The sequence below is a fragment of the Alligator sinensis genome, unplaced genomic scaffold, assembly GCF_000455745.1.
Source record: "Alligator sinensis unplaced genomic scaffold, ASM45574v1 scaffold970_1, whole genome shotgun sequence".
Classification (NCBI taxonomy): Eukaryota; Metazoa; Chordata; order Crocodylia; family Alligatoridae; genus Alligator; species Alligator sinensis.
This window is the reverse complement of record NW_005842094.1, coordinates 2,285,392-2,312,556: the sequence shown is the minus strand read 5'-3', so window position 1 is coordinate 2,312,556 and position 27,165 is coordinate 2,285,392. Positions and strand designations below refer to the sequence as shown.

Genomic DNA, 27,165 nt, shown 5'->3' with positions numbered 1-27,165 from the left:
ACCACAACCCTGCCCCTGCCCCTGCCCCTGCACCTGCCCCCGCACCGCCGCCGCCCCGCCCGGCCTCGGTCCTTGCACGCCAGCCCGCGCTGTCCCCGGGGAGGACGTGCGGCGGCCCCGGTCCTTGCTCGCCCACCGGCGCGAGGCACGAGCCTGGCTCCTTGCACCCAACCTGGCCCTGGGCTCCCCTCCAGTCTCCCCTGAGCCACGGTAAAGGCTGGGGTCTCCCTTCACCTTCTCCAGCCACTGGCTTTGTTCTTGACCACTGGCTTTATTGCATCCAAACCTGAGGTGCTAGGGAAGCAAATGTTACCTCTGGACAGCCTGTCCATGGTGGTGGCAACCACTGATCCTCCTGGATCGTGGTGTATGCATGAGGGTCACGCAGACCTTCGATGCACATGCCTGGGCAGGAATGTTTTGGAGGAGCGGAGGCGGCACAGACTTTCCATCCTCCCTTTAGGCCACTGAGACAGAGTCCGAAGACCAGACTGAGTCCAGATGTTTGGCTGTAGTTGTATAAGTGTCTGGGAATTAACCCAGGTCTCCTGTCTGGTAGACAAGGATTCTACCACTGAACCACAGGGGACTCCTGTCCATGGTAGTGGTACTTTTTGTTTGAATGTTGTATTCCAGGATAAATTAGCCAAATCGGTTCCAAATCCTATCGACTGAGCTGACCTCAATTGTTCAAATCCATGTGGCACTACCACCGGCAAGTCTCCTCTTTCCCACACCTTTCAGCCTGAAGCTTCAGATACTTCCAAAGCTGTGGCAGGCAGCCTACGTGCAGGACCAAGTTTGGAGGTCTTGGGGTTTGGATGCTGCATGTCATTTGCCCTTAACCAACAGTCTGAAAGAGCAAGTTAGGGGAAAATCCCCCATCTCCATAAAATCGGTGTGAAGCTGAGCTCTCTCCTAGGGGGGCCTGCCTGCAGTGCAAGGACAGAGGTCTCCACCCTCTACTACACATAGTCATTTAGAGGTCAGGAAGAAGGGGATCACAGCAGGAAACGCCCTGGACTAATACTATGATACCTCCCCTGCCAGGTAAATACCGCCAGGTTGCTTGACAGATACCCGCTTTCAGTGTCTGGGCTATGCCTGCCTGAGTAATGTATATAGCTCTTTAGAAGTGTGGTTACCACATCTCCTTTCCCAGCTATGGCTAGCAGCGGTGCCAGCGAACAGTCAGCATTTGCAGAATGCAGAACTGAAACACTTATAACCAGCAGCCTAAAATAACCAAGAATATTCAAATAATCTGTGAAGTGGCTTGGATGGTCACTTGAACTTGTAAGCCTCCTCAAGACAGCTCTGTGCAGAAGGTGGCAAGTCCATTTATTATGGCAGTGCTATGTCCCATGGCTCACCTGTCTTCATCTGGCGTGACAACCATGTGTCTGTTTACGGGGCTGAATGCAGAGTCAGAGTCTGCCCTCCCTGGATTTCTGGAGTATGCACTTTATTTTCTACCGCTTTTTTGCAAGTCTGAAATCAAACGTCACTTAAAGCATCTTGAACTCATGCCCTCTTGAACTCATGCCCTCTACACTAGCCGGCTGTCAGACATTACTATGTCAGGTACGCTATGTCTAGGAAAAATAGATATGACTTTCACAATCACCCCAATTAGTTGGAGTATCTTCTAGTAAACCAATTTCAGGGAACTGAGAATAATAGTCAAGACGTACATAACTTTTTTTCTAATCATTGCAAAGAAATCTATGCCTACTTTGCTCCAAGGAGGGATTTTTTCCTGTGTCAGCAACAGGGGTTGTTCTGATGACTTGGTCTCTATTTCTGGCATATGCGGCAAGCCTTGACAGCTCCATCAATGTCACCCAAGAACGGCATAAATGTCCACCCTTTTCTTAGAGTTTTCAGTCCCTGAATGACCTTCATGTTCATTCTAACTTATTTTTTTTCTCTGCACTCTCTCAATTAGAAATTAGAGTTAAGGCATTGAACATCAAGTCATTATTTTTTAATTACTAAAATGTATATTCCAGAGAAACAAGAAACAGCAGGGTAAATCTTAACTGTCCTTTCAGTCATCTGTCCCATGTTGCCTCTTTGGCATGGCAGAGAACCCAACCAAATTGTTAACTAGAAGTATTTTTAAAAGGAATTAGAAACAAAATACAAAACTTAATAGAGTTTCTATTTTGGAGAACTGGCCACTTGACTTCCCTGAGATAAGTTAATAACAAAATCTGTTATTTTTAAATGAGGAGTGAGCCCTCTTTAGTGTACCATCTATAACAAAAAGAATTTAGAGACAAAAAAAGGAAGTTCATATAAGTATAGAAGAGTCCTTTTTCATTTATCATGAGTAAGCCTATGGTGAGCAATTATAACAAAGTCCTAAAACTAATGAATATTAAAGAATGTATTTTAAATTCAGGAATCTGACTGAGACTGGCTAATAGTTAATTAATACTTAAGTTGAACAAATATTTCCATGACTAATGATATCTTCATATATGTGACTTCTTTTATCAGTAGCCAGTGATAGGAAGGTTAGTTGATGCTATCGTTTTATATTTAAATCTTTCTCTGCTTTTTTTTTTTAATTTCTCCTGTTTAACAAGATTGATGTACATCTATCCAAGAACAAATAGGTAAGACCATGTTGGGGTTTAGCAGGAGAAACTGCTTTGCACTTTCAACATCTTAGAATCTGCATATTCTCATTTTTGGGTAATGCTTTGGCCAACCTTTTCTTGGCTTTGATGTTGAAATTTAGGTGATACTATTTTGCAGAAGCGGTGCTATCCTGGAGAGCTACTTTTCCTTGAAGCTGTATTCAGGCTATTGCTCATGGTGGGTTTTCTTCTTGCTGCTGTTTCATTGCCTGAAGGATGAGAACGAGCTAAAATAGGAGGGTGCTAAGACAGGAGTATCATTGCAGTTTAAAGATGGCAGCTGAATGTGCCATTTTTCTAATTCAGAGAGTGTCTCTCCTTTCAGTCTTACAAGAAATGCAAGACTTTATGTTAGGGCCTATCTGGGTTTAATTATTGACTGTTATTATCCTTTCATTGGCTTAATATATTCATAGGGTGGTCTAGGTAGCCATTTAGTTAATTCATACAGCCCAGGTAACCTTTTCAGCTTATTAATATGTGATCAACTAATGCATATGCAAAAGGCTGATAACTATCTAAATTTTACAGTAAACTGTGTTAAATACACAGTCCATTTTCAGAAGCTTCTTTAGTTCTCCTTAGGATTTTACAGGAGTTGACATCTGGTATTAGATCACCCTGGACTTTGCTCCGTTGTACTTTCATTAGATGCAGTAGAGAGTGTCTGCAATTGCCAACTCTCTCCGACACTGGAATTCAGTTGGCAAATAATATCTTGAATGGGGGGAAACAATCTCTTTTCACACGCTGAGGTGGGGTGTTGTGTTTGCTGAAAGCTATTTGGCAATGTCAACAGGTGAGTTGTGCTCCGGGCCTCCCTAAGCCACTTGACAACGCTAAAGTCTCCCACTGTGATAACATATGGCTTTAGTCTTCAGTTTTGACCTTTCTACTGCAAAAGAATTGAGCCAATAGCCTATTTGGAGGCATCTATGGGTAACATAAGTTGTGTCTTCACTGAAAATGTACCATGCCTGACAGCAGTTCCCTCAAATATGTTTCAACTGCTGAATATGTTTGTGGGGAGTTGCAGATAGGCTTTCTCTCACTGCCGAATGACAGGGCTAGTTAGTGCATGCATTGCCATGTGACTACAACCACACTGCGGTTGGTTTGGGAGGAAACACGTGTGGAGCAATGTGGTGTATCTGTGGGTGAAGATCACGGTAGTTCTCTGAACATCCTCACCTACCCTGGACCCTTCCCAACCCCCACAATTGTATCCCACATCCTGCTACCCGTGGCTGAGCGTGCACTCTCTGTAAACCACCTCCAAACCCAAATGCGGCATCATCGTGCAGGAGCTACAGCATACTCCTGACTCTGTAAAGCATTGCGGTCCCCCCTTCCCCACCACACCACACCACACCCCCACCCCCCAACCCAGGCTTAATTGGCTGCATGTTTTATATGTAACTTAGTTGCGCTCCCCTCCCTACCTCTATCCTCTACTATGTAGCCCCTCGTTCAGGTCCTTTCTATTTCTTTATGCTTTGAACTTTATAACTGTAAACATTAACATTTTCTAACAAAATCAATCTGTTACTGGAACCGAGATGGATTTGAATGGCATTGTGTAGCGGAGGGTGCGCCCCTGTCCAGTGCACTGTGGACAGGGCGACCTACGAGAGTCTTGTAACTCCCTTCCCACCGGGCAGCTTCCAATGGGACAATCTCAGCATCGCACCTCCTTTATGGAAATGGGGGACTCCTCCCTACCTTGCTCCTGTGGCCTTTGGTTAAGGGCTAGTGAGACTCAGGGGTGTCCGAACTCCAAGTCTCCAGGCTTGGGCACCTGTCATTGGATCTGGGACTATCTGAAGCCACAGGCTGAAAAGTCTGGGGTGGAGGATACTTGCCGGTGGTAGCACCATATATAGTGTTTGAACGATTGAGTTTTGCTCAATCAAAAGGATTCAGAATTGATTTGGCTAATTTGACCTGGAACACAAATTTTTTTCCAAAAAAACCAAAATCTGGCCATTCTAAGGAATCTTTATATACTCCTTTCTTGTCCCTTGAAGTAGGCATGATGGTGATAGCCTCATCTTTACAGTGCCTCATGCCTATGCATGTCTTGTTATATTAACTTCTCTGATGTATGTTAGTTCTCTGATGTGAAACCTATGCCTGTACTTGTTTAACATTAGCCAACTGGGTCAGGCTCTTTCCCCAAAGCCTTGTCATGTACTTTACCTTCTTCCTCCAGGCTTGCCCTCTGATGAAAATGGAACTTGTGTGGCTGTTCATATTCTATTCAGACATGGGAATTGATACCCAGGCTTTCACTAGCAGAAAATTCAACCTGCCAAAATGAATGGAAAAAAATCCCATGAGATAAAAGAAATCAGGTGCTCTCAGCTCAGATGCAACGAGCAGCTGCACCGCTTGTGTTCCCTGCATAAAGTCCAAGGTAATGAAGTCCATAAACTCAAGGAGCCATAAGGCCATCTGAACAGTGCAGCTGAGAAAAGTCTGGTAGCTGGGCTTTTTTATTTATTTGAAATAAATTTGTGTATTCAGTATTATAGCCTGCTGCTGGCTAGTGGCAGTCCTTCCAATCCCTGTTCTGTAAGATGAAAAAAAGTCTTACTAAAGAGCTTTACAACCATTTGGCTTCAGGGAAATTGTATTAAGGGGGACTTCCTTTGGCAATGGGAGGAATTTTGCAAAAAAATTGTTAGATAATATCTTCCAAAGAATGTCTGCGAGGCTGCCTGTGAGGGGCTCCCTTCTTCTCTCAGTCCAGGACCCGCTGTCCCAGCTCTCTGCTATTGGGGAGATCAAATTCTATTAAAAGGCCTCTGAGATACAAACTGATGGGAGGAATAGTGCCATAAAAGTGGTGAGCTTCTCATCCACTTCCCCATCAGAAGATGGGAGATTTGTACCTGTTGAGATCCCTCCTGATCCTGACCTAGGGAACAAAAGCTGGGCTTGTGCCAATTTCTCATATTGAAAGTGGATTGTTCTGTAAAGTGTACACAATAACATATGCCAGGTGTATAGTTTTTCACTAATTAGTTACCTATGGCTCCGCAGTCATTAGAGCTGTTCCAAGAAGGAAGCAGTCATTTCTAGCTTGCCAGAGTTCCTACAACATAGGAAAAAAATGGGCAATGGCTGAGATACTATTTATGGAAAATGAATAAAAACAACACTCAGCTTTTGGACCTTGTTAGTGGCATCTCTCATTTCATTTGAAACAAAACAAGTGTTTGTTTGCTTTATTACAAGTTTTATGGTTTTTACATAGATAAAGGAAATATGCAGTTTACACTGGTGAGTTACTTGGAAATCTGATAATTTCTAAATCACTCTGCATGTGCTTATTAAAAGCCAGATAAACATGGTTTGATGCCAAAAGTGTATTGCATATATGGTTCTAAGTAAAAACCTGTCTCAAACTCTGCTCCGCAGAAGTGTTGCATTCAACCTTGGAACTGTCACAAAGAAAGCATAAACAACAATTGAGACTTGTTCAGTGAAGCTCAGTCATCCCAGCAACCAACACAACAGTGAATTAGTTCAATGAAACCACAAAGGGGAAACAAAATGAAGAAAAGTCTCATCAAAGACTATATGAATTGTGAATAGTGTGAAGAACATGGCACACTTTGGTAAATGAAAAGATGCACTTTCAATGCTGTAGACAACATGAGGAAACATCACTATTTCTGTGTAAAATGTGAAAAGTTTCCTTCCACTCCTTTTTGTATTAATCAGTGGGCTTAATTTGTTTTCAGGGACAGGGAAACAGTGAAATGAAGGTGGGTGAGTCATGTAGATATATCAAAGTTGATAACACATTTTGGGGCCGCTGAATCCAGGACTGGGAGAATCCCAGGACTCGGACTCAAATTGCAACAGGGAAAATTTAGGTTGGATGTTAGTCTTCTTACTATAAGGGTGGTTGGTTAAGCATCAAAACAGACTGGACAGAGAGGTTGTGGAATCTTCCTCCCTGGAAGTTTTTAAGCGCAGGTTAGACAAATACTAGACTGGGATGGTTTAGTGTGGGATGATCCTGCCGTGAGCAGGCGGTTGAACTAGATGACCTCCTGAGGTCCCTTCCAACCTTACTCTTCTATGACTGTGATCAAGAACTGTCAGATGAGAAGAGCTTTGATGGACCATGTCTCCACTTATTTGGTTTGTCTGCCTAGCAACTAGAGCACTCACCCAGGAAATAGCAGCCTTTGGGTCATTAACCCACCTCAGCCTGATTCAGCACTCCTGCCCCAAAAGTATGCTGTAACCATTGGGATGTTAACAATTCTGAGCTGAGGCGTCCTTTACCCCTTATATTCAGCCTGAACCACCGTGCACCAAAGCATGCAGGATTCACTAGGCCAGGGAGTCCTGGGTTCCTGTTCCTGTTCTCAGAATTATTATTGACATGTGTGTTGAGTGGAAGTATAATACTAACTGCTTACCATTAAATACAAAACCAGCCCTGATAACAGGGAGAGAACACATGACTGCCCAGTCACAGTTGAATGCCCTAACCACTCGCAACGTGACCCTGTGATTCTTGAATGCTTTACTGCACAATGTCTCAGCAAGCGTGGAAAGGGAGTGGCCGTACCGGGATTAGTTCATAGTCTGGTGGCTAAGGCACTCTTCTGGACTGTGAGTGACAGGGACTTGAATCTCCTTAGGCTGAAAGGATAACATCACGCAGGTCTTTCATTTCTGGAGCAAGTCATCTAACCACTAAGCCATTCCATAAAAACCATATTTTAAAAGGGGTGAGCCCTATTTACTTCTCAGACACATGGAAGTGCCCACTGTCAGCAGTGGGATCCAGGCCATGGATCCTGAGTGTAGGTAGGTGCCCTGACCCTAAAACTCCAGAGACAGGTAGGAGTTCACATGCCCCTGTGCTTAGCATTTTGTCTTGCCTAGCTGTAGGCAGCTCCCCCTCTTTATATGCATTTGCATTGTGATTATCCTTATGAGATGAGAAACACACAACCTCTTTGCAGAAGATGGAGTTGTTACTTGTCTGTGGTTTGCTCTCTGGGTGTCAGAAGTCCTGACATGAGACATGCCAATCACCTATTTGGTTAGAAACTTGACCGGCTGCATGCAGTGAGCCCTATGAAAGCTGTTGCTCATCACTTCAGAAGTAAATTAAAATTTCTGGATATTCATCTCTCCTCTAGTCTGCTGATGTCAAGTAAAACCTCTTACCTTGTTAACTGCAATAACAATAGGGCAAAAGCTGTTCCCAGTTTCAACAATGAAGACATTTCTTTGCTCTTTCTGATGAAAGAGTATGTAGGACAATGCATAACTGATAGTTGTTGCAACAAAATAGCACAACCATTTCCTTGAGGTGAATATTGATTTCAGCTTCTTCTTAGTAGGTTTTACATTGTTTAATAATAACCTTTTGTGTAAATAATTAAAGGACTTTGGCAGAAAGAACTGTGAGCTCTGTTAGTTGTGCAAAGCAAGGAGCAGGACCAGACTGCCATTCTGTAATAATGGAAGGTAAGAGTCAATAGGCACAGGTCATGTTTAAGTTAAGATGGAAAGATCACCTAATGGAAATCCCACTCAGAAACCTTGCAGTGGTCATTAATTCAGTTAGTGTTTAGCTGGCACATTATCAGTGTTGGTAGTTAAGGGGCACTTGGTAGAGACTGTTCCAGGAAACAATAAAAACATAACAATTGTCATAAAATATTCACCTCTGACATGCTTAAATATATTTATCTGTCTCCAAACACGTAATTAATCCCTAAACTGCATTTTCAGGTCTTCTGAAGAATTAGCACTTAACTATTAATCCAGGTCATATGCGCTTGTCCTGACTTGCAAGAGTCACAGTTCTGCGGAAAATCCAGGTCACATGCGCTTGTCCTGACTTGCAAGAGTCACAGTTCTGCTGAAATGTTCTGTTTATCTTTCTCTTTCTTTTGTGACAAGATCAATAGCATTGCAGCCACAGCTCTGCGCTTGCTGTGAACATGGAGGGTAGTAAAAGTTTCAGTATTAGCGTGTTACACTTGAGTGAAATATTGTATTATGACAAACCTGTTTAAGGAGTACTGTCTTGGCGGTGAATGGAGAAACACTGCAATATTAATGAAAAAAATGGGTAAACATAGGAAATGCATGTGTATCCCTGGAATAATGGTCAATGCATCTACTTTACATTGGGCCAACCTCTGGTGCGCCAAGGAAATCTCATAAAAGAGTGTTTCCTCTGTCCGAAGTTAAAATTACAAGACAGACAAATAGTCCATTGCTGAATAGCCAAATAGAGGTATTTTGCATAAATACCATGGTGGCCCCTGCCAGTTTCATAGTTTCATAGTTTTAGGGTCAGAAGGGACCTAATAGATCTTCTAGCCCGACCCCCCGCCAGGGCGGGAGAACAACAAAAGAACCCTAAAAACAAAAAACGGGACTCAAATGAGTCCAGCCAGGTTACACAGATTTGAAATAGAGTCAGTGCTTTCTTATCTATTCAGCAGAAAACTGATCACTTTGGGGAACCTTTCACTTCCAGTTATGCCTGGGTGTTAAGTGGATGAACTAATCAATTAACTAGCCAATTAATTAACTTGGGTGCAAGTGGGATCAGAATTTGACCCAAGTCCTATGAATTTCTTTGTGTGATCTTACTTCCACTGAAAGCAGCATCAGATTCAATTGGGAGCAGCATTTCTTCGACAATCCTGGTAAAGCCTGGATTTCTCTGTTTGTTAGTTAGCAATTAAATGAATGAACAAGACTTTAAAAAAATCAACATTACTTGCCATGATGCTGCAAATGATGTACTGTGTAGATAAAACACTGAGGCAGTAGTAAAAGAAGATCTTAGTGCATCACTTTGTTTCCTAAGAAGATATTGTCACTTGTCCACTTGTCATCTCCAGTGTAATGACAATTGTTTTCTCCAATGTCATAAAAAAGGAGAACCCAGTTAAGACCCCATGTCTCTTAAACTCTCATAAGTCTGGTATTTTTCACTTTTATCCCTGCAGATGGTTAACATCCAAAATACCAAGTCATGAGCTTTCAGTTACAGAACAATCAATTTTCTGCTGACTTTTGCATTTGTTGCACCTCGCTGACCCTGTCGTGACTTCTGTAGTGCTGTATGCACCATAACCTCACCAGGTTTCATCCAGTATTTGTATTCAAGACATTCATTCCACTTTATTTGTATTCAGATCTTTCTATGCTGTCTTCTTTTGGGGTCCCTCACCTCCAGTTCATCCTCTCCTTGGCAAGCTGAGATGTTGGGCAGCCATCAGCATATACTTGCCTTAGTTTTCATAGTAATGAGTTCTGCATCTCAATACAAAATCTGTCTTGCTCTGCTTCCACTGCATGAGCTCACTGTTGTCATTTCATGTTGGGAAAGCACTGACAGCTTTAATGGCATACAAATCAGGAAAGGAGATGATACGTTGTTCTAAAAAAAAGAGGAAAACATATTTTCCTATCTAAAGTGAACCCTGCACATTGTATGAGCAACCTTCCTCAAAGCAACTGAGGCACTCATAAATGAAAATACCAGGGAATGGGACACATGCAGGATCCAATTCTACTTTTAATTATGCTGTTGTAAATCAGGAGTAAAACGAGAGATATTACTGTTGCTCCACATGTGTGAAGTGATGTGAGAACAGAATCAGGTCCCGTCAATTTAGGTTTTTGTTATAATTTCTGTCTTTCTTTTCCTCCCAGTAATTGAATTAGAGCCTGGGCAAAACTCTTAAACTATGCTTGAACTGGTTGGAAAGTAAAACAATTGTGCTTTACACAGCAGCAACAGTAGAGAGTGACTTTCTAAATCTCAGGTTTGCAGATGTCTACCTGCAAATTCTCATCTAATTTATTTTCAGGTTCAAAACCTAAGCACCTCGGAAGATGTCACAGAGAATGCAAAGTCTGTTGGTCACAGTTGTTCCATCAGCTTATAGTCATTATGCTGAAACCATCTCTTCCTACTGTTTGTAGCCTTCTCACAGGGTACGTCTATAGGAGATGCTTTACTGTACAGTAGACTAATCTGTGCAGTGGATTAGTCTACTCCTGGGGCAGCTGCCAGCAAGCCCTCTGCTAGGTGGGGAAGCCCTGCTGGGCACGGGGCTTGCTGGCAGTGTGTCCCAATGTGCATGGGACCAGCGGCAATTGTCTCCCATCTCATGCATATCAGGATTCCTACCGATGTGCATGGGGTCAGGAGACACCTGCCACTGCAGCTGGCAGAGCTCTCCTGGCACGGTGCACATCAGGACTTGGCCATGTGCCCCCTGCCAGCCCCCAGGCTAGTACCCCAGGGGAGCCTGGAGCTGGCTGCTTCAGGGGGACAGAAAAGGGCAGGAGCAGCCCTGTACCAGGCTGCTCCCTTTGGGAGCAGAGTTGCTCCCAACAGGGTGCATGTGTAGACATGCTCCTGGGGAAGGCTTACTGTGCAGTATTTTACTGTACAGTAAGCCTATACCGCATTAATAGCACATGTAGACACATCACAGGGTAGCATTATTTAAGCTAGCAGGAGCAGCACAGGAATTCAATGCGAGCTACTTTGCCCTGCTGAGAAGCAGCGTAATTGTATAAGAGAACTTGACATCCCCACCTTGTGGCTGATTAAAGAAACGACCAGATCAAAATGTTTCCCAAACAGGAAGTCTCACCATTTATTTAAATGAATAGATTGTGTATATTGGATTAGCAAAATCACTTTGAATTGAAATTACTTCCCCAAAGCACCATATAACATAAGATAAATGATACAGAACACAGAAATACTGCAGTATTAATGAACATGGAAAGCAAAGCTGCGAGTTACTAATACACAGTTTTTTTCTGATATACTGCAGTCATAACCCAGGTGCCAGAGGGAGCAGACACCCAGGAATCCCACTGTTATTGATGAGAGTTGCTTGCGTTCAGCACCTTTGAAAATCAAGCCATTAAACCATGTTTGCAAAGGACATATTTTAACTAGAATCACACAAATGTACTGTCCACAGAATAGTACAAACCTTTCAGGAAAAAAATCCATCAAAATGTTCTAAATGTAGTACACGATCTTTTAAACAACAGGCTCGAGATGGAAATTGCCTCAAACAGCAATGACTCTACTATACGAAGAGAGCATGCGAGGGTACGTTTAAGGCATCATTAAAGACGTATGAAGTTCAGTTGGCAGAAACACCCAGGTTATTCAAGGGTATATTTTATGGCTATTCTGTTTGTGTTGCTTCAATTCATGCTGGGGGGTTGAACTGGTCACAAGAAAAGTTAAATCCAGAGAAAACCTATGGATTCTAAAAGCAGTACCACCTGCACCACGTTAGCCCTCTTCCCTCAATGAAAAATAGTTTAGACAAAGGGCAAAGAGGGAAAAAAAGGGGAGAGAGGGGGTGATATTATCCAACCCCACTGCACATGGTTTTGAGTTTCATGCTGAATGTGGTGGAAACAGGGAACAGGGAGGATTTAAACTGCATGATGTGTGTTAGCTCCTGGAAAGAGCATGAGATGCTCTCATGTAAAGCTGTCCAACGTGCTCTGTTCACAAAAGGAGGTGATCCTCGGGGTATAGTTAGGCCCTACCATGGCTTCTTGAGGTGTTCATGTCTGAATGATTATTGTATTTTCTTTCCTGCTCTTATGCAGTTGCCCTTTGACCTTGGAGTCAATATGATGAGATGGCAAGCATTGGCTCTCATTGAAGCCAGCAAGAGCAGTGGGCTCTCAATGCTTTGCAGGAGGCACTCATATTTAAAGGATCCCAAACCAGATGGCTAATACTAGATGTAGGTTATAGAGCTACAAGTGATTGCTATCAGTGGTGAGCTAGGGCAGGGGCTCCCAAATTTTGGGGCAACTTTACAGTCTTATGAGTTCCACTGTCAATCACAAAATTCCTCTTCCTTAGCCCCACAGTATCATCCTTTCTCCCTCCTTTGAGGATAATCTCCAGGCTCTGTACTAATGCCTGTGTGCTGCCACTAATGACCTCTATTCAGCTGCATGTGATGTAACCTATGGCATACAGTATAGTGCTTCCAAACCCAGGATGAGCTGAATTTTGGGGGGATTGGGATCTGGACTTTCTGGACGAAGGGCAAAAATGGACCCTTATATACTGTGGTCCAGCTTTGACTTCATTGGTCCCCTCTCTCCCCTTTGTCTGGAATTGTGGACAATGCAGAAAAAAACACAGGCATGCAAACAAAAAATCAACCTGGTTATATGTTTCAGCATTATTCAACATTTTGTGATTTTTTTTTTAACTTGTGTGAACTCCACTGAAAAAATGGAGGAATTCTAAGTTTATACCAATGTAACTGAAGCAGAATCTGTCCCTTTAGTTACAGTGCAACCTGAGAGCATTCATTGTAGTAGGCAATAAAGAGCTAAAGAACCTTAAATTAAACATACCAAACCACCACTGAAAATATCCACAGCAATTTGAACCTTCAAAAAAATCCTTGAATTCTAAGATTATCTGCACAAGGAAATATGATAAGTGTTCTTGCCTTTATAATTAAACCTAGCGGCAAAAGAAAAAGAAACACCCCCCCATACACCACAGGAACGATTTAAAACCCAAACACAATGCATTCAGTTAAATAACAACTTTTCTGCTCAATTTGCATATGTTTCTTAGGACTGGATCACTGAACGAGAAGCCTGGAAAATACATACAAGTTGAATAAAGCGTATCCCTTAATCCGGTGCATAAATTATTACATATCCATGTGTAGACACAGCATGTGTACAAGCCACCATGGAGGTAGACCGGGTTGACAAAAATGGATTTTATTCTAACTTCAAGTAAACTCTGCTGGATGAAGTCTAAAGCCTATTGGCATTAAGAATAAAAAGGAAAAATTGTAAGAACTGTTGGCTGGTACTATCATCACAGTTCTGTTTCCACAAGTGGAAAGAGGAGACTGAGACAGAAATAGCAGGAAACCAGAATGGTCTGTTTAGCCAAAATTAGAGGTCAAGTGTCCGGCTAACATTAGGATTTACACCAGTAGCATCAACAGCTTTGCTCGGTTGATATTTTTATTTGGCTTCCATGACACATTCAGGTTCTGCAGACTACAAGCTTCAATTAAAAACAAAACTTTCTAGCCCCTTAGGTTTGTGAAGAACACCTTCTAAAGGTAATCTGCCCAGCTCTATCTAAAAGTAGCCTGAAAGATTTCTGAGACATATTAAAATGCCATGGTTGTTTTTTTCTCAATGCTGAAGCCTAAGGACACTTTAATAGGAAATTTACTTCAAAGAGATGTCATCAGATCATGCAAAAATGTGTATGAGTTTGCATTCCTGATATATGTGTATTGTTAACAAGGGGCAGTTTATATGGTTACTTTTCAAAGAAAAATCTCATGTCAAGTGATATTCAAGACTAAAAACACAATTGAATTATATTGCCATTTCTAATTTAATTTTAAATTATGCAATATGCTTATGATTATGGACCTGATCCTGCATACCCTGCTCATGCAAGCAATCAATACCAACAAGAGCAATCCTCTGATTTCCCAGGGGTTACTCCTAGGAGTAAGGAATACTCAAGTGAGGAAGGTCTGCAGGACTAAGTTCTCAGAATAAGATTCACTCAAGGCCCTTTCAGCTAAAAAAACTAGACTCTAGGCCTGATCTGCAAAAACATGAAATAGCAGCTACCAGGGATGTGCTGCTAATTATTGGTAGTCTGGGTAGTTGAATTTCTTCTCCCAGAGATCCCAGATGCCTTCAATAAATCTAGATCATCTGATCTTTGAGCACAGTGGGTTGAACTTCACCTTAACTGAACAGTATAATGTACATGCAACAACAGCAGGTTTATAATATCATTGTAATTACATCTTGAATTAAAATGTTTTTCCTCAATATTCCTATCACACAGATTTACTTTGATCTAGAATTGACTGGAAAAAGAATTACAATCATTCCTGAGAATATTTACTTTTCAGTTTGACTTTGCAGTGTTTTATAACTGTTAACAGACAACATCTAAATGACATATAAAAGGTTTTGTTATTGAGAGTTAGGTAGTGTACAATGACAGAGGAGATGCTATAAGGAACTGCAAGGAGTCACACAGCAAGTTTAACAAATATATACATAACTTTCTTTTTTATACTCACCACTTCTCCATTTAAACCCCGATAGGTGGAAAGCACCTGAAATGACTCAGACTTCATCTTACTGACATGGTTCACAGGGGCAGGAAACTGAGAAGAGATTTAATAACTGCTAAGTAACTATTTGCTATAAAGCACAGACCGACAATCTTCAAAATAAATGTGGGCCAGTTTAGCTGCTATCAGTCTGTGTCATTCAGATGACTTGGAGTTACATCAGGTTTTTCATCCTCATGATGCCGATCTCTCCTATCTTCCTGTTTCTCACAGAATTCCACTTCGCCAGAAACAAAGAGGTCAAGAGACACTCTCCAATCTTGGCTAACAAGCTACTTTCTGCAGCAGGCTCTGGGAACTCTACCCACATGGAGTAATTTGATCAACCTCTAATACTGGAACCCAAACTAGATCGACCAGAAAGTGCTGTGGAACGTAGGTAGAAATGCATATGAACAAATAAAAATGCACTGCTTTTATACCAAAGTATATCAGTGCTTGAACAGAACACACCGTGCAAATCCATCCCCAAAGGTCTATTTTTTGAATGGGAACACAACACTCTTGAAAAAAACACTATGACGTATCAAATCATGGGACCCTTTGTTTTGTCTTACTTTTCATTCAGTTCTTCACATGCAATTTGGCACTGATCAGAAGGTTATAGAAGTTGTCATTTAGAAAGAATTTCTACAGAAAGAAAGAGGAAATTGTAATCAAAAAGTAACATAGAAGTCAGGCTTCTCAGAATGTGTCCCAGTAACATGAAGAAAGGCCTAGGGTATAAATTATGGGGTGGAGGTCTAAACAGTAAGGCTGGGAGGTCATTCTAGCTGCCATTTTTGAGAGCCTTAAGTTTTCCCCACCCATTTAACTGGGCTGTTTTGGATATGGAAGGAGAAATGACAAAGCAAGCGTCTCAGTCCAACCAGAGAAACGTTACGCAAAACAAAATCTACTGGTTCATCTGGACACTGACCGATCTGTTTTAGCCAAAAAAACCCCAAAACCAGCAAAATTGTATTTAGGGGCAAAAATGCTATAAGGAACCACAAGGAAAATAATCTCACTTGGCCACACTGAAGAGTGAGGTAGGAACTGAACCACCATGCTCAGGAAGCTGTATGGAGTCAGCTTCATTTTCCAGGGTTGCCAGTTCATGACACACACACTTCATTTTTAAGCTCTGATGGAAGTTTTTCAAACCAAAAAGTGTCTATATGCATGCTCAGGGGCAAGGGGGGGAGGCATTTTAGAGCGTTTCCTGGAAAGCCACTCTAATTAAAATGCTGCAGCATCATGTGTATTAAGTCCCCACATTTAAAGATGGCCATGGGATGCTTTATCTAAACCTCATTGAATAAAGCACCCCTCAGCCATTTTAAAAAATGCAGGGGTTTAATACACCTGATGCTGCAGCGACATTGAAGTGTTCTCATTAGAAAGTGCAGCAGACTTGATTGAGTCTGCGCTGATGCATTCTAATTAGAACATCAAGGAGCATGTGTATAGCCAGTTTTAGAGCTTAGATTACTGGCAATTTAATTCATTCCCAGCCCTGGGAAATAGTAAAATTATCTTACTGAGATCAATTTTCCTTCCCAAATTTAAAGACAATTTTATTTGCAGACGTTGCTTGAATGCAGTTATGTCACTTGCAAGAGATGATGATTGCATTCAAGCCTGGTTGTCATGTCACAACAAATCCATTACTGGATTTCTGGAAAAGTATATCCATTACTAAAAAAGGAAGCAAATCTGTTTTTTCTTTTCCTAAAACTGCTGTTGGCTGGGGCCACCCAGTAACTTCAATTCCAGTTTCCATCACAAGAAGCTGAGAATGTATTGGATCATGCAGGATTGGGACTCCAGTCCAAAGGGAGTAGGAAAATTAGGTCACCTCTTCTGAATAACATAAGCCATCAACACCTGCAAAAAAAAACTTCAAGAAAAGCAATCCACAAATACAATGAAGGTAAGCATAGCATATAAAAATAGTAAGTTCATATCTTGGCTGGTTACCACTAGAGAAAATATTGGTCCTATAGGAACTGTATGACTTTCACCAGCGGCACAGAAGATGACTTCAAAACTTTCTCTGCCTAATTCCCTGCTCTTCCACCCTCTGTTCCCCTGACAAGGGTCCAATTTCATACTTCTCCCTCAAGAATCAGAGAGAGAATGGTCTTGTATAGTCTGCTCTATTATATAAAAAGTAACAAAGCCCTTTTGCGCCACAAAGAAAAGCAAATCTGTCTCATAATACAGTGTATACATTATGCATCTGCTTAAGGGAGAAAATACGGGTCCAATTCTCTTCTTGCACACATCCGCATAAGTGGGAGCAACTCCACAGCAGTTGATGAAGTTACAGTGGTGCAACTGGGAGGAGAAACCAGACTTTTTTTACTAAACTTTTTCCTTAGCTAGAGTCATCCTAAGTTAGCAACTGTGAATCCTTTGAAGAAGGAACCAATGGAAGACACTTGCCTTCAGGGAGGAAAAATCCCTGTTGGCCCTGCTGGTTTAAGATCAAATATATTTAATGTGCAATATTGACTTCAGAAGCATGGAGTAAGAACAAGTTTCCTCAAGATTTTTCTATGAAAAAAAACCATTCCCCTCCGGAGGAGAACACGACTGTCCAGCCATCAGCACAGCAGTGCTAATTCACTAATCAACTGTTCGTCATTATTTAAATATATACGATGCTTGCTTTGTGCCATTTGTTTTTAGCTTTCTTTCCCCTGTTGTTTTTTTGGAAGGAACGTAATTATTCGCGTGACCATTCTTCTTCGGATTTGTACACGAGTATGTTTTTAGGCCCTTGGTAGGGGCCGCTGAACTAGGGAAGGCGGAAGGTTGCTTGGGGGGTCTAATGTTACCAATGCCCTGAATCTTAGAGCTGCTCTCACAAGGCTTCATATTAAGAAGTTGTTGCTTGGTGGTTGGCCTCTTTTTTGCCTCGCTCCTCATTTCACAGGTTTGCCTCTGAAAAGGCAATGAGCCACCCAGCACCTCCGCAACTTTCAAGTGATTCGGATATGCATCTAACTGGCTGTTTTCTTCACAGTGTAAATCTCTCCTGGGACCTGAATGAGTGGTGTGGAGCTTTGCAACATTTTCTTGGGGAGTTAGCTGCTTGTTAGGCAAAGGGCTATGCACAGCTTTGCCTTTAGCAGGGCTTTTTAGGGCCCGAGCGATAGCAGGAGCAGTGTGAGGCCTAGCTTTGGCCGCCTTTCCTTTCTCGTTCTGCACGGTTTGCATCTGCAGCCACTCCAGCTGCAAAAGCCGATCAATGTATTTCTCCAGAAATCCTGCTGGGCAGGGTGGAGATTCGGATTTCCCCTCTGTATTCACAAACACTGCCAACTGCTTCAGGTCCCAAGAGTTGAAAGGGTGTGGGAGGAAATCCGGGTAATAATACTTGGATTCTTTAAACTCTGCTTCAGAGTGGTGTTCCAAGCAGACGGGGTCGATTTCTTCAGCTCGGAGGTTGAGTGCTGGTGGCGTGCACGGAGATGGGGGAATGGGAATTCTTTCTGAGTCAGAAAGGTCACTGGCGCTGTCCTCATCGGCATCCTCTTTAATGATTTGCACTGCTTCAAAATCAAGAAACATCTCATTCACAGAAGCCCCTGGATATTTAGAAGTGCAGGGAAGAGCTTCAGCAATGCACTCTTCAAGATTGCTTTTGCACTGTCTTCTTTTATTGCTATAAAAACTTTGCATCAGTGCATCTTCTGCCCTGTTGCCACCACCCTGTGAACTGCACTTCAAGCTGGAAGGGATCCTCTGAAGCACAGACTCCTTCTCCTTTTTTTCTGGGAGGTTCTTCCTCAGCCCCTGTACTCTGTACAGCAATGCACCAGCACCCATCGCTCTATATCAGAAAGAAAAAGACAATTTACTATAAAAATAGTTGGTCTCCTTAGGGCTCCCGGCTTCACCAGGGCTTGATTCTCCCAGAGTTTATAGGAGCTGCCATCTTACATGAGTAGAAGACAGGAAATGAAAGATAAGAGCAATATATATATATATGTCTGTACATGAAAACCTTTATAAGAGAGATAAATATAAGCTGGCCGAAATCAGAGCGTGTCTTTACACCTGATCTGGGGGAGGGGGGTGCTTTAATTAGAGTGCCTAAAGCATCTTGTCTATTCATCATCCCACACTTCAAAACAGTGGCGGGGGTGCTTTAACTAAAGCTCATTCAACAAACTTTAATTAAAGTGTCCCCACTGCTATTTTGAAACATAGGGACACTGAGTACAGGTGATGCTGAGGCTCCTGGAGCATGCTAATTAGCATGTTCCAGCAGACTCAGTTAATTGACCCTGATCTAATTAGAATGAGTCAAAGCAGGCGTCAGGCACATGCACAGGTGCCCAGATTACCTACAGCCCTGTGTCCTGGGTGGGGCCCTTAAATATGCATTAGTTATAATCAGTGATCCTGGTTTTCTCTGATTGAAAAAAAATTCCCAATTTTTCGTTTAAAAACAAGTAACCCCAAATCCACATTTTCCCCTTTATTAAAATGAAGTGTTTCATTTTAATCTCTGAAAAATGTGAATTTGGGGTTACTTTTTTTAATCCAAAAATTGGGGACTTTTTTAAATCAGAGAAAACCAGGATCCCTGGTTATAATATGTATTTTATATGAAGTGCAGAGTGTATTAAATTCAGTTTGGCTTGAAGGTAGTGGCTGACCCTTACAAGAAAAGACATTTGAGATATGAGATATTTCATTTCTCATATCTGTGATACGAGAAATGAAACAGCTAGGTTCTCTGGGCCAACAACTGGTATATATCGATGTTAACTCTCTGACTTTAGTTTAATTATGTTGAATTATATCAGCTGAAAATCTAACTCCCTGAGCCATTAAATGCTTACTATTAAAAACAAAAACATTAGTTCTAAATGAGTGCACGTGTTCATCGGTCATCATTACAGAGCAAGTATTTGCCCCCAGTTGTCATGAGTCAGAAGATACCAGTCTTGAAACTGGAAATAATGCCATGTGGTCCCTGTTGGGAAGTGTTGCCCTTTTAAACACAACCAGCTGTCTAATCTCCAGGCTAACCTAAAATTAACTGGTGGAATATTTGGTCAACAACAGATGTAAACAGTCAAAAGCCCAAAGGAGGCTACAAACGACACCCTGACTATGGATGAGAAGCTGCAGTGGCCAGGGTCAAGACCCCGCAATAAAAATAGACTTGGTGTAACCCTGAGCGTATGACCAATATGCAAAACAGATTTTCTTTTCCAGGGAGACTACATAAAAATCCCTACGTCTCACTTTCCAGATGAAGTTGTAACAAGCTCTGAAAAATATGTTGGGTCTTCATATTGTTCATGCTGCAGGCCTGAGCGCCTCATTCTGTTCAACTGCAAGGTTTTCACGTATCAAAAAGCATCTACCCAATCCTTCTCTGTTTTCTCACTGAGTCTCCATTGTCAAGTCTTTACACAGCTCCACAGTGAAATGGGTTTGTTCCAGATACCAAGTACTCTCCACCTCTCCCCTGCAACAACTCTCTGAAAACCCACCTCTTGCCACAAAAATGTCCTATTTTGATTCTTCAGGGACTGTACCATCAATTACCTTATGATTTTCCTTATTTCTTCCTCCTGGATCTGTTTTTTAATGGAAGCCTTTTGAGGTGGATAATAAGCTTCCATTTTGGTAAGTTAAATTTGCATGTCTAATATGTGAGTATGAATGTGAAAGATGAACTCATGGCCCCTTTGATGCCAAAGGCATTACAAAAAGATCTATGGAAATGAGTTGAGGACAATATAAGAAACTTCACCTGTTTTTCTGATGATCCTCATCTAGCCTATTTCTTTCCTTGCAAAGAAAATGTGGTTGATCATCACCCTGGGTGTGATGGGAACCCTAGAAATCATAAGCAAATATGTGAACCTATCATTGCAGTAAAGAAAAACATTAAATAAAAAAATTTAGCCTACTTTGTAAATGCACAAAGAATTTGAGTGATTTACCTTTTCGGTGCCATTTGAAACAGTCTTTCCTAGTCTGCTGGGAAAAGGTTTCACATGGGGGATTTGTTTCTTTAGTCCTTTGGTACTTGCATGGCCCTTTCCACCATTGGAACTAGCAAGGGTTAAACAGGATATTTCTTTCAAATAACGATATACTTGATAGTAACAGCATCAATGAAGTACAAGTTTGCAAGGCAGGTCAACTTGTGTTGGTTGTAATTATGCTTTAATCTAAGAACATGTAAGACTCAAAGGGCATATTGCATCAACTATTTAGTGGTTACTTCTAATTTACACAGTGCGTAAGTGTTTAGCACAAAAATAGATCATACATTAGTAATACTTTTGCACTTTGAGTAATGCACTGAAATCAGAGGCTCTCAAAGCAATCTGCAAATATTAGTGATTATCAGTATTATATTCCTTTGTACAGAGCCTAACACAGTGGGTCCTGTCTGGGATTAGGCACTATGGAAATAAAAACATACAACAATAACAGTATAGCAAGGCAAATCCTGCTGACCTTTCACATGTGCGTAGTCCCACTGACCCTTAAAGGATTATTTTTAGGAGGGTTGTAAGCAGAACTTGGCAGGGACTCTGCAGTTTGTTATGATATTTATAGTAGCTGTGTCACAACGGCAGCATAAAAAGCAAAAGCCACAGTTTTATATATCATGGGTTGGTGCCCTTATCAGTAGCAGAAACCTCACATGCATTCAAAAGTAATGATATGCATTATGCACTACAAATTTAGACAATTTGAAATTATAAATTGGGGGATATTGCCTCACCCAAAAATAAATCAAATTAACTCTCTCTGCAGGCATAAACCAATATACCATTAAAAACAGCAGCTTAGCTAGGATTTAGGGAAAGTGTGTTTGCACAGCACACAAGAAACAGCATACCTAATTTTAAGAGGCAGCACTTTAAGACGTCACCTTAAAACAACAGAAAGCAAACTGTATCCTGCAAGTCTATTTTCAGATGAACTGCAGTCAGATGCACTTGTCTATCAGTACCTTGGATTCATTTATCTTTTAAGTCTTTTTTTTTTTCTCTTTTGGTGGGTTTTTTTGCTGTTCTTCCTTGTTTTATTTGTTGGAAAATACTCTTTTATTTTTAATGGCTTATAGATTAATAAAAGCGAGTCCCGGTCCCTTCAGTATTAAAGCAACGACCTGAATAACTTTGTGACCTGCCCATACACTGTCTGATCACCTGTGTTGTTGGGGCCAAAAAAAAAAAAAAAAAAAAAGAAAAGGTAAAAGAAGCAAATGATAAGCTGGCTAGGGCACTTAAACACACAAAACAGTTACCTACTAATTTACATTAATTTAAGACTGCCCTAACTAAAGAAAGAGAAAATAATAATTTCCTTACATTACCATTCCTTTGTGGGGTTCATGGGTTTGGTTCTCCTTTTTCTGTGTCCCTCTGTGCAGTAATAAGGAGTAATCTTGAATTCCCGGTCCCATTATTACTCCCTTTAAAGAGTATTTGCACCTTTTATTTTTGCATCATCTTACGTAATCTTAAACAAAGGATTCCCGGTTTGTGTGCGTACAAGACAGAGCATTTCTGGGAGAAGGATCACCACATCCTGTGGATGCAGTAAACAGACACCATGCACCCCACTTCTCCCCCCCCCGGTATGATTTAATCTGTTTTTAGCAGTAAGAGAAACACAATCATCTACCAAATAGTCCTGCCAACCGGTTCCCCCTCCCCCATCATTGGCTTAAGAGCCAGCTGCATTATTCATCTTACTATTGCTGATCCTTGTTGAGCTGTCATCACCAGAGGTACTGAATGGAGAGCAGAGCAGCACCGGCAGCAATGCTCCCCCTCCCTGGGGAATAGGTTGGCCATTAATGCTGCAAAGCATTGTGGGCCAAGGACAGCAGTGAGATACGCACACTTTTCTGCAGGAAGCCCTGCTGCTGCTGCAGTCATCAGGCTCAGCCTGTCCGTCACTCCTGACTAGCATACTCGGGATAAGGGGAGGCTGGACTAGTATTATCCCGTCACATTCGTGTCTTGGCACTGTTCACAAACACGCCAGTAAAGCGTTGGTTGTAAAGGCATGGGGTTGTGTTTTCCAGCAATGGGAGAAGAGCAATTTTTTTTTTTTTTACTTTGCAGCACACTCCCCCTTGCTTTGCTTCATTTTTCCCTTATGCAAAATTTGGTACATTAAATGGAGCTGAGTCCCGTGGTCATACCCTTGGGGATGTGCTCTGCTTATAATGAGAGCAGATGACCGTGCCCCCACAGGTCTGTCCCTGTAGGCTGATGTTTTATTAAAAAATCAATTCTCGGAGCATTTTTGTACCCGCTGGCAAATTTTGACACTGTATACAGCTCAGTTTTTGCCTCTCCTTCAAAAACTGTAATCCTAAGCAGATCCACCACCTGGGGACTCTCCTCGAATACTGGCATCCCTGCTGGCATTGCAATGGTAACTGGATGTTCGTTTCCCCGTTAGGTCACACTCCTTAATGGATGCACCTATAATGCCCGTAACTAGTCTCTCTCATTTTTCCGATATGCTTCACACTGTCTGTGGCCTCCCCACATAGCAACCTTCATACCCCTTCAGTCCCCTATGGCACAACTTTCCTGCCCCTTTCTTCTATGCTGACCTCTGAGCCTGTCAAGAAATTGCCCAGTCACCAAGGGCAAGATTTTTTGTCAGCAGCTAGTCACGTGGGTGACTCGCTCATTGAATTTCCAGCACGTTACAAGGAGTCAGATTTTGAAGAGTGCTAAGTAGCCACCTTCCAAAAAATCAGCTTCAAGGTAGGCATCAAGAATCAGTAGTCATTGGGCACATCTACATGGGATGATTTATTTGAGATTAGACCAAATTGCTGCCCTGTAAGCATCACTGTCTACATGTGTAGCTGCTTACAGTACAGTAATTTGCTCAAATCGTGAGTAAATTTGCTACCTGTAAATACAAGTAGCAAATTTACTCGATTACGTACTGCACCATAGGAATGTGTAGATGCCCACCAGGGAGCAAACTTGCTCCCAGTCAGCCAGGTAGCAGCAGGTGGGAGATTGTCCCCACCCGGACTTTCATGCCCTGACAGCAGAGAGCTCACAGGGACAGGGAGCAATGTCCCTGTGCCCCAGCAGCAGGGAGCTTCCAGCCTCTGCTCCCTGATTGTGATTGTGGAGCAGGGGCTGGGGAGATTGTTCCTAGCTGCAGCTCCGTAATTGCAAACCAGGGCCCAGTTCCATGATTGCTTCCCTGCAGGCTTCCCAGCTGGGAGCTGTCTTGGTTAGAGGAAGGTCCCAGCCCCATGCCCCTTTTAGGCGATCAAGGTACAGGGCTTGAAAAGAGCTGCAGGGGACACAGGTTCCCCATCTAGCCATGGGCTCACTGCTACCTGCCCCATCGGCAGATCAGGGCAGGGGGCTGAGACCTGCCCCTTCCCTGCAGCTCTTTCCAAGTCCCCTGCCCCTGATCAGGGAGCTGGGGCCAGAAGCTCCCTGCTGCTGAGGCAGGGGGACCTTGTCCCCTCCTCGACTCCGGTGGCAGAGCCCACACAGGCAGCAGGCAACCTCCGCCCTAGCAGTCTCCTGGCCCCGTGCTCCCCGCCAGCCTCTGGGCTAGCACCCAGGGCAAGCCCAGGGCTCTTCCTGGCTGATGCAGGGGGCTGGTGCAGGGCCGGGGCAGGAGGGAGCAGACTGCTACCAGGAGCAAAAGATCTGCTCCCTCATCCCTGCATGTGTAGATGCCTGCCCGGGCTGGGTTTACTCTAAAGTAATTTACTGTAGAGTAAATGCACCCTGCAGCATTTGCATGTGTAGACACATCCACTGTGGAAGAATTTTGACCTAAAGTCCCTCCCAAATGCATTTTTCCCAAAAGGGCTGTAAGAGGTGAGCTATAAGAAGTGTATAGTTTCTGCTTGTGTAGCTTCCGTGCACAGAGTCATCAAAATATTTATATTTAACCTGCTTCGGTATCAGGTGTTTTCTCCCTCACTTTTCATGTCATATCTAAATCCTAGACTACAAGTACTGGTGGCAAAGAGCATGACGTGCTTTGCCTACCTTTCATTTTAATACCCATAGTAAAATACCTGTAGAACGGATGTGTAGGTTGCAGCCGTGTTGGTCTAAGGACATAGGCAGACAAGATTATTTGGGTAAATGTGATATCTTTTATTAGAGCAACTCAAATAGTTGGAAGAGTTCTTCTGAGCCCTCTTTCAGGTACAAATACCCTTCGTCAGGCTGAGGAAGCATCTGTAGTTGGTGCGTGCTCTTCCTGGGTGGAATGAATAGTCGATTGGAAGAAACGAATAGTCTACCCAAAGAACGTTGTCTGTAGCATGGACACACACTTAACTGCTTGTGATTTGTCACGGATGCGATCAGTGCAACATGCTGACTTTGTGATTCCTGAAACCCAGTTTCTTTTATTTTCATTTGTGAGCAGAACTGGAGATGCATCTCCATGCACATAGAGGATCAAGTACATCCCGTGGCTTGCCTGCTCTGTGGGGCTGAGGCTGAGCCTTCCTTTCCACTTGTGCAGTGGCATAAAGGGAAGCCTGCCAATGGCTCTGAAATTGTAGCAGGAGGAACCTGGAGGGCAGGGACCATCTTTTTGTTCTTGTGCTCTTCACCCCATTTTTATTTTTATTTTTTTTGCAAAAATCTAGTTGGTCTAATAAAAGATATCACCTCTACCGAGGGTGGCCATTCATCCAGTTTTAGAGGAAAGTCTGGTTTTCTGATCTTCTATCCTCTATTGATATGAAACCAGATGCCTTTATGTCCTCTATTTTTCACCACTCGGCCCTCCCTCCTTCCCGCCCACCACCCTCCACCGCTGACATCGCTGCACGGCTGCCTGCAGGAGCTTGCTCTGCCTCCCCAGCCTTGGGAGACACGCAATGTTCATCAATACCAACTAATTATGCTAATTGATTGATTCCATCATGACATTGCCTAGCAGCACCCATGTGGGGCCAGGATGCCACGAAGTGAAGGCAATCAGGACTTGTGGAAGACGTAAGGTGGCCATCGAGGTACTTCAAGAATAGAGAACAGTTGCTTTTAGTGCAACTGTCTTGAGGTACCTTGAGGACGACCCCACCACGAGTCCCGATTGCCTTCACCCCATGGCACCCTGGCCTCACCTGGGTGCTGCTAGGCAATGTCATGATGCAGTCCATTAATGAACATAATTAGTTGCTATTGATGCGATTATTAATAAATGTGATCCATTAGTAATGATAGACTTTGGGTCAATGATTCCCACGGATCCTGACTTTCTCTTAGCGAAAAAAAAACAATCCCCAATTTTTGGTTTTAAAAAAAGGAACCCAAAATCCACATTTTCCAGTGACTAAAATGAAACACCACTATATAGTCAGGTATCCAGGTTGTAGCTATATTGGTCTAAAGCAAAAGGCAATCAGGACTCGTAGTAGAGACAATCTCTTTTATTAGACACACAAGATTTTTGCAAAAAAACCCAAAACAATTCTTTAATCGCAAGCTTTATTTGTGCCTGAAAGCTTGCAATGAAAGAAAAAATTGTTGCATACCACTATATATCTATAGATATATATGATAGATATATATCTATAGGTATCTATAGATCTATCTATATAGATCTATAGATACATATATCTATCTATAGATATATCCATCTACATAGATAGATACATAGATATATCTATATATAAATATGATAGATATATATCTCTAGAGCTATCTATAGATATAGATATATAGATATATCTATCTATATATAGATAAATATATGATAGATATATATCTATAGAGCTATCTATATAGATATATAGATACATAGATCTATCTATCTACATAGATAGATAGATAGATAGATCTATGTATCTATATATCTATATCTATAGACAGTTCTATAGATATATATCTATCATATATTTATCTATCTACATAGATAGATAGATAGATAGATAGATAGATAGGCGGCATTTCATTTTAATCATGGAAACGTAGATTTGGTGTTCCTTTTTTTTTTTAACCAAAAATTGTGGATTTTTTTTTTAAACTGATTTTTTTAAAATCCTCTGGTTTTCTCTGAAAGAAGCAGGATCCCCGATGATTACTAATGAACACTCCTGCCCTCGCCCTGTCTCCTCCCTCCTCCTTTCCCTTCCCCTCCCCCCTACCCATCCCGCAGACTGCAGGTGCCTAGTGAGGGCAACCCGAGGACAGCGGCTTCGCGACACCCAGTGCGCACGCTCCGCACTCGGAGCATGCGCAGAAAGGCCCGCGGCTCTGATTTGTCGGTGGCGCGGGCGGCGTGACGTCACGGGCGCCGCGCTGTCAAGCGCCGCG

General features: G+C 42.4%; 2 protein-coding genes across 6 annotated transcripts in view; both read right to left on the bottom strand.

Annotated features, from left to right (window-relative positions):
• CDH26 (cadherin 26) overlaps positions 1-8,602 on the bottom strand; it is a 36,015-nt gene extending 27,413 nt beyond the window's left edge. For all 3 annotated transcript variants that reach the window (XR_003094208.1, XR_003094209.1, XM_025204715.1), the window contains exons 1-3: positions 8,351-8,602; positions 5,680-5,745; positions 4,848-4,956 (exon numbers count right to left, since the gene is read on the bottom strand). Coding sequence is in view for 1 of the 3 variants with exons in the window: in XM_025204715.1 (XP_025060500.1) it covers positions 4,848-4,901 (54 nt within the window). In the remaining 2 variants the exon portion in view is untranslated. The remainder of the gene's footprint in view (positions 1-4,847; positions 4,957-5,679; positions 5,746-8,350) is intronic.
• An 8,488-nt stretch (positions 8,603-17,090) lies between these two features.
• Positions 17,091-22,708, bottom strand: FAM217B (family with sequence similarity 217 member B). 3 transcript variants are annotated; one of them, XM_006024105.2, is made up of 5 exons: positions 22,582-22,708; positions 22,195-22,345; positions 20,809-20,920; positions 20,616-20,701; positions 17,091-18,674 (listed from the first exon to the last, which is right to left on the bottom strand). In XM_006024105.2, the coding sequence occupies exons 2-5, from the start codon at positions 22,287-22,289 to the stop codon at positions 17,483-17,485; spliced, it is 1,485 nt and encodes a 494-aa protein (XP_006024167.2). In that variant the 5' UTR covers positions 22,290-22,345; positions 22,582-22,708; the 3' UTR covers positions 17,091-17,482. The 3 variants fall into 3 exon arrangements, with proteins under 3 accessions (XP_006024167.2, XP_025060498.1, XP_025060499.1); XM_025204713.1 differs by having other exon boundaries at positions 22,195-22,298; positions 22,582-22,682; XM_025204714.1 differs by having other exon boundaries at positions 22,200-22,298; positions 22,582-22,621.
• Between the last annotated feature and the right edge of the window lie 4,457 nt (positions 22,709-27,165).

Excerpts from the sequence above, each read along its gene's own strand:
- FAM217B (XM_025204713.1), bottom strand. The coding sequence starts at position 22,608 with ATGACAGCTCAACAAGGATCAGCAATA. Across the intron at positions 22,299-22,581 it reads CTCAACAAGGATCAGCAATA|GGAGTAATAATGGGACCGGG; the intron begins GTAAGATGAATA and ends TACTCTTTAAAG. Across the intron at positions 20,921-22,194 it reads CCCCACAAAGGAATGGTAAT|TTCCAATGGTGGAAAGGGCC; the intron begins GTAAGGAAATTA and ends AACCCTTGCTAG.